A 14,442-nucleotide genomic window follows, 5' to 3' on the forward strand; every position below is an offset into this window, starting at 1 on the left:
TTTTCAATCCACTTTGGAGCTATGCGGAATAGCAAAATCCACTTGCAAACAATTGTGAAAGTGGATTGAAAGTGCATTATTTTGCATGTGTGGAAAGAGCCCAATTTGGAAAGGCAGCCAACACCCCCGCCCCTTTATCTTTCTCTTCTGCCTACCCCAACAGACACTCCCCCCCCCCCCACCTGGTTCTACAGGAAAGCGCCCTCGCCATTCCCGCTGATGCGCGCGCACTCCACGGCCTTCTTGCGGGCGCCTGAGCGCGCCTCCTCACGAAGCAATGACCGTGTTTACCGGTCAAAACGAAGCCGGTAAACGCGCACGCGCACCTTGGCTCATCCGCCCGGCTTCGAACCCCGCCCCTTTCCCAGCTGACGCTTGGGTGTGTCCCTAAGCCCTGGCCGAGGGAGGAGGGGGAGGAGGCGGGGCAGGCCCAGCCCACCTGTCGCGCATGCGTGCCGCGGCGGCCACGCCCCGTCCCGCCCATCCTTTCTGGTTTTCCCTCAGCGAGGCGGCCGCTCCGCTTCCTTTCCTTTCCCTCCCCCTTTCGCCGTCCCGTCCCTCGCCGCTTCCTTCCTCCTGTCTGTGCCATGGATGGGTACGTACCTGCCTCGCCCTGGCGCTGGGGAACGGGCGGGCTCTACCCGCCAGGTGAGGTGAGGAGGGGGGGGGGAGAAAGAGGTTCCCCCCGCCTCTTTTTCCTCACCTCACGGGGCTACCTTGCCCCCTTTCGTTGTACGGAAACAATATCAGGGCGGGGGGAGAGGAAGAGAGAGGAGCGATAAGGGCGGAAAGACGTATCTGAAGTGAGGGAAAGTGGGGCGGGGGGGGTCGCAGGTGAGAACCAGATGTACCTGGCGCAGGTAGAGGAGGGGGAGGGGGCACCAAAGTAGGTGGGGCGGGGATGGGGGGGGAGCGAGGGAAGCAAGGCTTTGCCTACGGGGAATGGCAACGAAGTGCATAGTTTGACTCCTCTTTCAGCAACAATCGCTTCCGAACTTCCCTTCGCCTTTTTTCCCCTCCCACCCCTAAACCTCGTCTTGTCTCCCCTCCTTGTGCAAAAGGAGGGGCGGTTCTGTGCAGTCGGTAGCCGAAGCTGCTTCCTGGGAAGGGGACAATGAAGAAAACAAGCTCCCACTCTTCCTCATCTCCCCCCCCCCCCCGACTCTCAAACCCTGAGGGGAAGTGGGGGGGGGGGAGGAGAACGCGGGGAGGGAAGAGATTCTTTAACTTTTTCCCACAGGTATGGCTGGACAGCCTTAAACTTCCTGCGAATTTATTGCACTCGGAGCAAAGTCACATGCTGCTGCTGCTGGACGCGCGGGGGGGGGGGGAGAGCTTGTCTTCTGCCCTCCACCCCCTTCTTCTCTTCCTGTCTTAAAAAGAAGCCACCCAGAAACAGGCAAAAGCAACTCCCGAAAGAGCAACAGATTTCTCTTCCTCTTTTTTTTTTTTAATTTTTTTGAGCGGCGAGAGTTGAGAATGAAGGAGCGAGGCCCTCTCGAGCAAAAATTGGATAGTGCGTTTTGTTGTTGTGGCGGCTCCATCAGGTGTGGGTGTGTGAGGCTCTTTTTTCTTTTTTTTTTGCCAGAAGTTTTTGTTGTTGCTGCGGGGAGGGGATGGACTGAAAGCATGGTAATTTTTTTTTCTGGTTCCATTTTGATCTCTTGGTGAAGAGATGAAAACCGGTATGTGCACATTACTGGGGCGGAGTGAAGGAAATGCAGGTTGCGACTTAGGTGAAACAAGCTGGTTCTGGGGAGGAGGATGAACACTTTTTACTGTGTTTCTCCAAAAATAAGACAGTGTCTGATATTAATTTTTGCTCCCAAAGATGCGCTATGTCTTATTTTCAGGGGATGTCTTATTTTTCCGCTCCACAGCCGCAAGCTCTGGTGTTCGACGGGCATGCTTCCAAACAAAAACTTTGCTACGTCTTACTTTGGGGGGATGTTTTATATTTAGCACTTCAGCAAAACCTCTACAACATCTTATTCTCAGGGGATGTCTTATTTTCGGAGAAACAGGGTAGTAGTGGCAACCATTGGAGTGCTTCCTTGTTAAAGCGGGGGAGGGATAGTGACATCAGGATGAGAGACAGACACTGCAAGCGGTAGTTGGAATTCATGGTGCTTCTGTTCCTCTTGGTGTTTGGCTAGGCAGGAAAGAGAGAGCGCCACCTTGTTAAAGTTTGTTTATCCAAGGATAAATGCTAAAAATGAAGGTTAACAACTTTTTTAAAAGGTTTTGTTTTAACCCTTAAGGTAGCAGTGGCTGTGTGTTTGGTATAGTGCTATCATAAGCAATAACTGGAGAAGCTTGGAACTATAATCTTGACTTGATACTATTGAAGTCCATTAACTAATTAATTAGAACTCTGCCCTCTTATGGCCATGAAACTGAACCCTGTGTATCCAACAGCAGTGTTTATTCCTCAAGTGTTTTACCATGTGACAAAATATGTGCCAGTGTCTCTTATGAAGCTTTTTTTATACTGTCTTATGACTGTTCATAATTTGGAATTTTTAGGTAATGACTTTAGGACTTATTTTGGTCGGTATAAAGCTTCTTTATCATACTAACAGACAGCACTCCACTAAATTAGCATTATGAATGCTAACTGAAAACCTGAACATAAATTCTGTGTACCGGATTGTTTGCCTGGAACTTAGGTGAAGGGTTGAAATGGTTGGGTGTTGCAGACATCAGTTAATGCAGCTCTAAGGCCCCTTCCGCACATGCAGAATAATGCACATTCAATCCACTTTCACAATTGTTTGAAAGTGGATCTTGCTATTCCACACAGTAAAATCCAGCTTCAAAGTGCATTGAAAGTGGTTTGAAAGTGCAGTATTCTGCATGTGCAGAAGGGGCCTAAACCAGTTGGCAAGATGCCTGATTTCTCTACCTGTGTTCCCCTAAACAAATTGTCTCCAATCTGGAATGTAACTTAAGGTAAAACTGGGCTACCATATTTTAGATGTGTCTCAGTCCTTCTTGGAATCTGAACAGGTTCATACTTGGGAAACCTTCTTGGTATCTGATCAGGATTGTACTTGGGGAAATGTTATTTCTTTTAAAAGTGAATTATGGCATGGGTAGAGGGCATTATTTCTGCTGGCAAAGCCCTGCCCCCTTCCCACCTGATTCAGAGGTACATTCCACTGTAGTTAACTCTAAAGCAAAATGAGATCTGTGATTTGTTATCTAGTTTGATCTTTAAAATTCTGCCTGATATAGTCATGTGTATGAGATTGCTGTGCTTGGTCATAAGTGAAGAGTAATACTTTTGTAAAGTGTTTAATGTTAAAGATTAAATTCTGTGAAGAATATTTCACAGTTCAGGCTTAAAACAGACAAAAAGTAATGCAGAAACATGGCATCAAGGTGTGTTGAAGCAATTCAGGTTTCCTGTTCAAGTTAAAATAAATCTAAGTGAAGTATTGTAAGAATTGCAAGATGGGTGATATCTTTTGAAACAGTTCAGTATGATATGAAAAAGGGGCAAAAATTGAAAGGTTTTCTACTGGCAATATGAAGAACCCTTTGAAACCCGCGAGGTTGCATTCTCTTTCACCAAATGTTGGTCTAATCAACTTAATTGCCTGTTGATTTTGTGTCTCATTGTCACAATTTGATTTAAGTTGTTCAGCATAGCAAGAACTGAAGGGAGAAGCGCCTGGCAATCTTATCTTTAAAAGTTGTGACTAAACTGAAAGTGGATCTTTCTCTTTCAGTTTAAGAAACTTAAAACTCAGGTTTTGTTGGTCATGATGTTTGTCAAAAGAAATGTACGCTAGCGTAAGAATATATTTAATTTTGTTTGGTGCATCAGTTCTTCAGTGGAAAAGCACTTCTGTATAAATGAGATTACTGGAAACAGGATTTTGTACTAAGAAACAAGTTTATAAGCTGTGCTTTTCAATGTCCTGTCTGAGTCACTAAGGACCTTGCAGGTCACAAGTGGATGAAACCTTTATGGATAGTCTAGACTGGTTAGGCTGGGTCGCTAATCACACTTGCTTGCTTAAGAAAGATAAGCAAGCATAGCTTATAAATAAAAGCAATGATAATTGAATATGCGGCCTCTAATACTAAGTTGCCAAACCCGCAGATTTCTTATAGACCACATTTTTCTCTGCATGAAATCCTGCAACAAGTCTAGAAGTGGAGCTTGACCAATTTTGTTTAATCTCTATTAAACTACATTGGTTCATGTTACAACCTGCATGCATTTTTTATCAAGGCAAAGCAAGTATATTTATTTTAGTCGAACTTTAAGTTCTAATTCAAAAGTAAATATAGCTCTGTACTGAATGCAATGTTGATGTTTGCTCTGTATAAAAATACATATTCAGCAGATTGTATCTGAACATTTTAGTGGGATAACCTAACTTTTGATTCACTGGAAAATTTAAGTCCCACTGCAGAAAGCTAAGATGTTTTATGTTAGATGGAGAGAGTAAGCATAGCACTCTGCATCAGAAATTGATAGTGAGCTGTTCATTAGATGTTAATTTTGCATGTAGAGTACATGTGTCATCAACATGTTTAGAATAAGCATTGTGTATAATTTTCCTGAAAATACCTGCCATTTTGCATTAGATGAAGTATTTGCCTGCCAGTCTTGCAGTTGTGATGCTGCTGAACCCAATACTCCCCCTGCTTGGGAAAAAAAAACCCCTAATATAGTTAGACCTGCATCTTTTTTTTTTTTTGCCTTAATTCCCCCCATTAATTTAAGGCAGCATTCCTTCCAAATTGTGTGTGACGTATTTGGGACAGGAGCATCAAAGATTCTCAAGATACTAATAAGTTTTTGGTCTCTGGGGGTGTCAGGAATATTATAGCCTTGCATTATAGTGTGCAGGAACTGGACTTTAAAGGTACAACTGAAATACTCCTTTCAGTATGTCCTAAGTATCTAATTTTGCTCAGCTGTAAAATAGAGGACTATTGATACTCTTGTTTCCCAGTATAGACTAGGACGGTTAAACTTGTGTAAAGGGGCAGTGAGATATAGGACTTGGCAGACCTAGGTTCAAACTGATTAATATATACACTGGATCCAGAGGTGCAGATGTGCTTATCAGTACACCGTGCTTTTGCTACTTTAGCTTAAATATTTGCATTTTTCTATTGAATAATAAAGGTCCCTGTACTATAACTGTGCCTGGCTAAAAGAACCGAGGCAATTGGTGATGTAATAGACCTCTGCTTGAGCCTCTGAAGAGCTGCTGCCAGCCTGAGTCGACAATTCTGATCTGGATGGACCAATGGTCTATTTTAGTGTAAAGCAACTTCACGTGTACCATGGTTGGAATTAGTTTCGTAATGAAGGTCTTAAAATGCACGAACACAGCATTGACGGCTCCTTTTAATAGGCTCTGAATATTTGCATGCTGTGCAATAGTTATATTTCATTTTGATTTGACTGACTAATTGAAGGGAATATTGCCAAATATATATTTGAGGTGAAGTGTGGCATGTTTTGGTTGGCTGGGTTGACTAATATTGTTCAGAGGTAGTTACATCAACCCAAAGTCTTTTTGAATAGTATCAATTCAAAGTCCTTTGTTGTAACATTCCCTTCAATCGTTCAGTCGGACCAAAAAGAAATGATGATGGTCACTTATGGTTTGATTTTAAAAGGGTATGAATAGATATTGATGGTTCAAGACTAGTGGCTGTCACTGGGATGAAAAAAACCCTTTCACTAGAACTGTTGCTCAGCCATTTAATTAAATATTTTAGTCGAGGACTGAAAACTTGGGAAACAAACCTACCGGTAATTGATTTGTATATCCTCCATTGTTAAGAGTAGCCACCTGAAATGTTTTTTTTACAAAAATGTTTATTTGGGCATTTTAAGGCTACTTTTTTCCTCAGATGGACCCAAAGTTACTTAAAGGAAGAAGCGTACCCAAGTATAAAACCAGATCAAAAACACAGCTGTCTGGCTAGTCCAGATCTGCCAGAACTGCGTGTCACTCTTTGGCTTGTAGCCAGGAACTGAAAACCCTTTTGGCTTGTGCTCAAGGGCTCATGCCTCTGGCCCAGCCCAGGCAAAATATTTACAGGAAGAAGAGAAATAGCCACCAAGATGGAATTCAGCTGCTGCTAGCGTGCTACCAGCAAGTCAGCAGGATCTTCCTCATCCCTCCCCCCGCCCAATGAATGTGTACCTTCCCTTACAGTCTTGTTGTTTAATATTGGCCCCTGTTGACTGATTAAAGCTGCTAATTAAAACAATAAGCCCTACTAAATTGTTTTTTATCCAGAGCTGGATTTTCAAACACTTGAAGCACCAAGGCCCATAGCTGCATAATGTTTAAAATCCATACGATAAAACTGGATATCAGGAAACTTTTTCCCACAATATAAGACTGAGTTGACAAAATAAGGTTATATTTAGAAACCTGCACATAAAATGCTGGTAGTGTTATTCCCCTCTCCCGGTAGTGGCTATGTTTTGCAAGGCTGTGTAATGAGGTTTATGGCTAGTACTTGAGTACATCTATCTTCTCTGCCTCACCAGTGTTATTAGATCACTATGGGTAGCTTTGTCGCAGTAGAAAAGAGCAAGAGTCCAGTAGCACTAACAGTCTCTGGCAGGGTATGAACTTTCTTGAGTTGCTTATGAGCTGGACTCATATCCTACCAGAAATTGTTTGCTTTTAAGGTGCCACTGGACTCTTGCTCTTTTCACCAATGTTGTGTAGAAGCTAGAATGCTGAGCCAGAGGTTTGTTAGCTGATATTTTTGGAGGAGGGTTTGTACATTGGTATTTTGGGGGAGGGTTGTCAGTTTAAGACTGCTGATGATACTTGAATAAACAGGTATTTAATTATAACATTTGGGACTACTTAAGTTTTCCTTTGCTAATGTGACAATCACCAAAATGAAGTTAATAATACAGTTATGATCTGGCTATTTACCAAAAGGGAAGACAAAGTACTACAAACATATTTATGCTGGTCCTCTGGCTATCTCAAACTGGAATGTCCAAGAGATCCTGGTTTTCCAGAGTTTTCATGTTAACTCCAAATAAGAATGTTCTGTTTGTCTCACCAGCTGTAAGTCAGCTGTTGTCCAGCAGGGAGACAACAGAAACGGCCATACCTGGCATGCCAAGAACCTCCTCTAGCAGCATTCTGTTTAAACCCCACCCCATGACTGGCCTGTATGTGAATGGCGATATAGTAGTAATCCGGAACTGCATGGGATGGGGCTTTTCAAACTTAATAGTCTTCCAACTGCAAGTTTCATGTCCAGATCTTGATTAGTGCAATAAGCATAGGAAATAAAAATCAGCAAACTTTTTTTGTAAACACTCAAACTGTTCCAATGCAGTAATAAATATTGTTCTTCATTCTTCCCTCACACAACTTATGGTAAATAGGTGTCAGCTCCCAATTAGTTGAGGAACAGCATGAACTGAGTTGAGTGGTGCTTTCGTTCTCCCAAGTGAATATGTAAGACAAAAGGTACGCATGAGAGCAGGGGCGTACCTAGGCAAACTGAAGCCCTGGGCAAAACCTGAGTTTGATGCCCCCCCATGGGCAGCCACCCTCCCCCACCGTGACCAAACAAAGATTTTTTTCCACCGGGTCATTTCAAAGTCACCATCACATTATAGAACATGCCGCAACTCACAAATCTGAACACAGCAAAAATATTTTTGAAAACATTTTCAAAATGCTTTCAAAATGTTTTATTGCTGCTATGAAAACATTTTATGGTGTTGTATCCAGTCCCCCCAATTGGGGGAAACAGCATCACTTTCAATGTTATTTAAACTGGGGACCCCAGATTCTCCCTTTAAGGTGGATTTAAAAGGAGAATCTGGGCTCCCTAGTTTAAACAAGTGATGCTGGAATCCACCCCCAAACAGCATTATTTTCAATGGTGTTTAAACTAGGGAGCCCAGATTCTCCTTTTAAATCCACCTTAAAGGGAGAATCTGGGGTTCCCAGTTTAAACAACATTGAAAGTGATGCTGTTTTGGGGTGGATTATCCCGCACCCTGAAACAGCAACCCTTTCAGTGTTAAAACTGGGGACCTCAGATTCTCCCTTTAAATCCATGCCGAAAGGGGTGGATTTAATAATAATAATAATAACTTTTATTAGGCATTGGGAGAATAAAAGAAAGAAAACGAGCATTGGCAGGAAGGGGGTGGATTTAAAATGAAAATCTGGGGAAATTTAGGGGGTGCCTGCTGTCAGGGGAGCAATTATTAAGATAGCAGCACCAAAATTTCAGAGTATCTTCGTGAGCCTCTACTGATGATACCACCCAGGTTTGGTGAAGTTTGGTTCAGGGGGTCCAAAGCTATGGACGCTCAAAGGTGTAGCCCCCATCTCCTATCAGCTCCCATTGGAAACAATGGGGGATGGGTGCATTCCCTTTGGGAGTCCATAACTTTGGACTCCCTAAACTAAACCTCACCAAACCTGGGTGATATCATCAGGAGAGCCTCCCGAAAAATCCCTGAAATTTTGGTGCTGCTATGGTTCAGGGGTAGGGAACCAGCGGCTCTCCAGATGTTCAGGAACTACAATTCCCATCAGCCTCTGTCAGCATGGCCAATTGGCCATGCTGGTAGGGGCTGATGGGAATTGTAGTTCCTGAACATCTGGAGAGCCGCAGGTTCCCTACCCCTGTAGCCTAAAAACTGCGCCCTCTGCAGGCCAAAAACAGAAAAACACTGAAAATACAAAAAAATTCCCACGAACAAACCTGCACTTTTTGCGCCCCCCAGAAGGCAGCGCCCTGGGCAACTGCCCACTTTGCCCAATGGGAGGAACGCCTCTGCATGAGAGATTTTACATTTGTCAGGCAAGGCAAGTTCTGTTTTTTAAAAGGTAGATAGCATTGTGGAGCTGGTTGTAGTGAGACATTCCTTGCACAATTAAAATGTTTCTATTAAGATTCGCAGCTGGGCAAGTCATTTACGAGTATGTGTAATGTACTTTGTTCTGTAGAATGGTGTTACTATAATAAGGTACCAAATGTTGTTTAACTTGTATTTGCTCATAATATTAATAAAATAATTAGTGTTCATTGTGGTACGAAAGTCAGGTAACAATTCTTTAAATTAAAAAAGCTAACTGCAGATGTCCCTGTGCTATAAAAATGTCTCCTAAAAGTGAAGCTACTATCAAATGCAATCAGAGAATGGAATGCTAGAACACTGATGGCTAAAATTCCTTAAATTCCTTCTGAGCGTATCCATCCATGTACTAATATGAAGTAGGTTAAACAAATAAGATCTAATTATATAAACTGTCAGATAGAGCTAATTAGTAGATGAGTGGTGTCTAGAGTCCTAAACACATAGTCAATCATGAGCTGTTTTTTCTGAACATCTGCCACGTTTTTATGCCACCCTTCCTTCAAGGAGCTCAAGGTAGTATAAATTGATTTCCCCACTTCTTGAATGTTAGGCATATGGTAAATGACACTGTGCATTGTTTCCTTGACCATGGCTGTGATTCATAATGTCTATGAGCTAAAAAAATAAGGCCAAGGCCAGTTGTGCAACTAAATAAAACATATTAAAAATGAAAATGAGTACAGTGTACAACAAATTATCAAAATTGCTAGACCTTATGTGGTCTTTAAAATAGTTGGTAATATTCTGTTGGTAGCATTCATTCGGCAACCAAAATTAATATTTAAATTTAAGCAAAAACCTGTTGAATGCTGGGCAACTCTCTTATCTCTTTTGCTTTCAGATACTTTTTCTTTCTCCTCCATTTTCCATCATGCAATCTCAAGGACAGAGTAAGCTCTAGAGGTTTTATGTGTGGTTGATAATTTGTTGTACACCGTGTATTTTTAATACAATAAAACATTATTATGTTTTATTTACTTAATTTTAACTAAATAACTCTTTCTGTAAACTCAATAATACAACTACATATCATATATTACAGATCTGTATCTTTGTTGCTAGTAGTGTTGGGTGGTGTGGTGTAGTGGTTAAGAGCGGGTGGACTCTAATCTGGAGAATCAGTTTGATTCCCCACTTCTCCACATGGGTGACAGAGTCTCATCTGGTGAACCAGATTTGTTTCCCCACTCCTACATTCGTGCTGGGTGACCTTTGGGCTAGTCACAGTTCTTTGGAACTCTCAGCCCCTCCTACCTCACAAGGTGTCTGTTGCGGGGTGAAGAAGAAGAGGTGGATTTATATTCCCCCTTTCTGTCCTGTAGGAGACTCAAAAGGGCTTACAAACTGCTTTCCCTTCCTTCCTCACAACAAACACCCTGTGAGGTAGGTGGGGCTGAGAGAGCTCCGAAGAGCTGTGACTAGCCCAAGGTCACCCAGCTGGCGTGTGTCGGTTTGTACAGGCTAATCTGAATTCCCCAGATAAGCCTCTACAGCTCAGGCAGCAGAACGGGGAATCAAACTTGGTTCCTCCAGATTAGAGTACACCTACTCTTAACCACTACACCACAAGAAAGAAGTTTGTGAGCCCCCTTGAGTCTCCTTACAGGAGAGAAAGGGAGGTATAATTCAAACTCTTCTTTTGGGTCAGTGCCTGTTACTAGTGTTATTACCATTTGAAGTTACTTGGGAGATTTTCCAGATGTTCATTCTTCAGTAATGGCTTTGTGAAGTATAACATCTGCACCTTCACCTGACCATTTTTATGTGATTACGACAACCTTGCAAGTTTACATGCTTTTCAGGTGGCTGCCTTTTTCCTTCCTTTCAGTTTGAAAGCTATTATATAGGTACATAGTTTGCAATCATGGTTGTGTTAACAGATAGTGTTATTGCTGTTAGTATGGATTGAAGTGTTGTGTTAAAATGCTTTTTCATTTGATAGTTTCAACTTTTTGTTGCTGATTGTGCCGCCACCACCCCGGAATATTTTCTTGATTGATTGATTCATGCTAGTTTTGTTCATTAAGTCATGATGTTCTTGTATGTTCCAAAAGAGACTGCAGTAGAAAGATGTATTCTGGTGTGGAGCCATATCTGGTACTGTGCCTTGCATTATCAACTTTGAAACAGATGCCTCCCCCAGATAAATTTGTTGTATAACAGTTGTGTAGTGCTGCAGTGCATTGTGGTAGTCTTTTATTGGCTCTGTTTGAATGCAGTTTCTCTGATGGAAGCAGTTGTCTCCTCAGCAGCTGTCTCTAAGATCTTCCCTGAGCACCTGACATACCTTGATTGTACACAAACATTTGTAGTCCAATCTTCTACTTTATCCTTGTTTTCCTTTTGCTTATATGTATGCACATGAATGCACTAGTATTTGTTATTAACATGGTAAATAACATCAGTTGCAGTAGCGATAAAAGTCAAGATTCAGTCCCGGAACAGCTTTTCAGGACACTCCAGTTTTATTATCTTGCCCTGGCTTCTTTCCTGTTGTGTTGCTGCCTTTCAAACTGACCTTCATGGGTTCAAAAACCAGTTGCTCCTCATTAGCAAAAAGATCCGTCTTTGCCCTGTGAAACTATGTACTAAGTTATGAAAACAGTATTGTGGGTTAGTTACTCATTGGATCAACTAGGAAGTGTTAAATGTGACAAAGTAAATACATTTAAGTATGCTTTGAAACAGCAGTTAAGGTATATGGCTTCTTGAATTCTTGCATTCTGTGTACCGAGGCAGATTGTTGTTTCCAGATGGGATGATATCTCTGTAGTGCAGTAACTTGTTAAATAGCAAACATATGTATCTAAATTGACTGGTAAATTCTCTTTATTTAGGTAACTGGATTTTCTCAGGTATAGTCATATCTAAGCTGTGCTTAGTTACTTCAGTTACATGTTCTGGTTGACATTTGTTAATTAACTTGTGATTAGATGCCCAGAGACACTACTTCTTCCTTGGAGAAGACCACAGGCCTGTTCACAGGAGCAACCCTACACCAGATGCATCTGAGTTTTTGGCAGTTCCTCCAGTCTGTCCAGTTCTTGAATGCATTATTTTATTGCATATGCAGCCTATTTCACAACATGATTGGCCAGCATTATTTTTCCATGTCCTATTAGGTGATTAAATTTAACACTAGCTTGTATAAATCTGTATATCTTCATGTCACATATATAGGTAGAAGCACATTTAGTTCTCCAAAGTCTATAGGAGCATCAGTTTTAATAATGAATGCACTATCATCAACAGTACAGTGCACCAACATGGATCCTGCTGCTATTACCAAGCATTGCAGTAGTAGGTGACATTAGAATACTAGCCCTCATCCCTTACTTTGTACGGTTGGTTCAGCTGTTCAGTAGATTGTTGAACAGATAGCTCTTAAAACCTGGCACTCCAGCCTGCTTTAAAATCTAGATCTGCTCTGTTTATTCATGGGAACATGGTTAACGAAAGACTCTCTCGAAAGTAACTCTGTGACAATGGCAGTCTAGCACAGTGGTGGCGAACCTATGGCACTCCAGATGTTCGTGGACTACAATTCCCATCAGCCCCTGTCAGCATGGCCTATTGGCCATAGGTTCGCCACCACTGGTCTAACATATGGAGAAACAAAGAATGCCAGAGAAAAATGGATGAAGTAGACAGTTCTCTTTATTTGACTGAACTCTAAAACACCCTGAAGTATAGTTTTTACAAGAAAACATAAAAACAGTACAAAAATAATGAGATGTCTGGTGAGGTACTTTTACATTCCATTTGTATATGTGATCATATTCTGTTTTTTAATCAGTTCTTAATTTGTGTGTGGCCCAAAAAAATGAGAAGGCTGTTTTGTTCATGTTTTATGATGAGGACATCTAAAGAATAAGTTCTATACTACCTGCTCAAACTAAACTTCTCCTTTCTCTTACTATGTGTTACTAAACTGTCCCTTTTATTTTGAAACATTTCCATAACTCATTACATTTTTTGGACTTTTTCCTCCTTTTAGCTTTATTTACCACTGCCTGTGCAATAACTACTTTTCTAACGTTTCCATTTTCTCCATTTTTTTCACACAGTGTTGTTACAGATCTTATAGCAGTCGGTTTAAAGGTAGGAATCTTTTTCTGTCCTTTCATATGCACATGTTAATCCTTTCCCCTTGTTTTTCCAGTTTCTGGATAACACATTGATGTTCATACACATCTTCTTTTTTTTCCTTGTGACCTTGCTTTGTTTCACTCACTCTTTTCTTCATGAAGTGAATTGTAACTATTCTTACAGTTCCTTCAGATATAATTCGCACTCTAGAAGTTATTAGGAGAAATTTATACTCGTATATGAATTCAAAGATATCTTTTGTGTGAAGTGAAGTAATTTTCATTTGTGCAAGGGATAGCCTGTGAGTTCTGTGAATTTCATGTTTGAACTGCTAGCTTCTACATCCTGTTCTGTTCCCAGGAGTTACCTGATCCTTGAAAAGCTTTTTACATGGTCTGTGAATGATGGGCTGGGGAGCCAGGAAAGATCTAGATTTTGTGTCCAAATAAACTTCTAAAACCTTCTAAAATACTAATAGGTTTGAATACCTTTTCCTCTTAGGTCTTTATGAGATTTGTATGTGGTTTCTGAGAATCCTATTCTTAAAAGTAATGATCATCTGACATGTTGCATTCTATTGTTATGAAGACTTTACAGGTCAAGTGACAATTTCTAGTAGTCTTTGAACTTCAGTTCTGCTGAAGACCTACCTCTTCTCTGCTCTTGACTTTTACTAGCATTTCTCTATCAATGTATCTGCAAAAATGCCAAGAGTTATTTAAGCTGCGGTCTGATAGATGTCGCTGTGTTGGACAACTATAGTGAAAAAACTCATGTAGTTGCTGTTGAGTGTATGAGAGTTTCTGAATTCAGTACAGCTGACTGAAATTTGTAGTTGGGTGAAAGATCAAAGCATCTTGGTTATGTCACTTAGAGTTCAGTCCTAATTAAAGTTATACCCTTAAGCCCCACTGACTTGTGGACTTAGAAGGTATAACTCTGCTTAGAATTTCATTGTTAGAAAATTAAGTAGTTATTGTTAATACACGAAAGAAACTATCTGAACTTTTGATGTAAGTAATTTATGTTGACTGAGCATACAGAGAATGAGACAATAGGAGTTTAAAATCTGGCAAACAGCACCATTAACATTAAATTCTTGAAGGACAGTTCTATTGTGTTAACTGTCTGAAAAAAGTATTTTATTGGGATTTTAAATAATTTGTGTTTCAGAAATAAACTGTAAAGGGCATAATTTGAATAGTTTCAGAATCTTAGGACACTGGTTCTACCTACATAAAATATTTCTAACCTGCCTTCCTTTAAACTCTTTTGCAATCCAAATAATGTCCTCAGGGCAATTCTCATAAAGTCAGTTTCAAATGAAAGCCCTCTGAATAAAGGTGGCAGTGCAAACTGACTTAGGAGACAGTAGTGGTGCCTTCTGGCTCTCCTCTGGTTTGTCATTCCATAAAATAAGGCTAATGACCAAAAAGACCCTAGACAGAACTGATAAT

The 14,442-nt window shown here is 41.0% G+C and overlaps 1 protein-coding gene across 3 annotated transcripts in view; it reads left to right on the forward strand.

The window, feature by feature from the left end:
- The first annotated feature begins 483 nt into the window (after nucleotides 1–483).
- PTBP3 (polypyrimidine tract binding protein 3) overlaps nucleotides 484–14,442 on the forward strand; it is a 59,934-nt gene continuing 45,975 nt past the window's right edge. Inside the window, exons 1-2 of one of the 3 annotated variants that reach the window (XM_048503176.1) lie at nucleotides 484–595; nucleotides 12,964–12,997. In XM_048503176.1, coding sequence (XP_048359133.1) covers nucleotides 588–595; nucleotides 12,964–12,997 — 42 coding nt within the window. In that variant the 5' untranslated portion in view covers nucleotides 484–587. Of the gene's footprint in view, nucleotides 649–12,963; nucleotides 12,998–14,442 lie in introns of all 3 variants that reach the window. The other 2 variants (XM_048503177.1, XM_048503175.1) reach the window with 2 other exon arrangements.

This window comes from Sphaerodactylus townsendi, linkage group LG07, assembly GCF_021028975.2.
Source record: "Sphaerodactylus townsendi isolate TG3544 linkage group LG07, MPM_Stown_v2.3, whole genome shotgun sequence".
Lineage (NCBI taxonomy): Eukaryota > Metazoa > Chordata > Lepidosauria > Squamata > Sphaerodactylidae > Sphaerodactylus > Sphaerodactylus townsendi.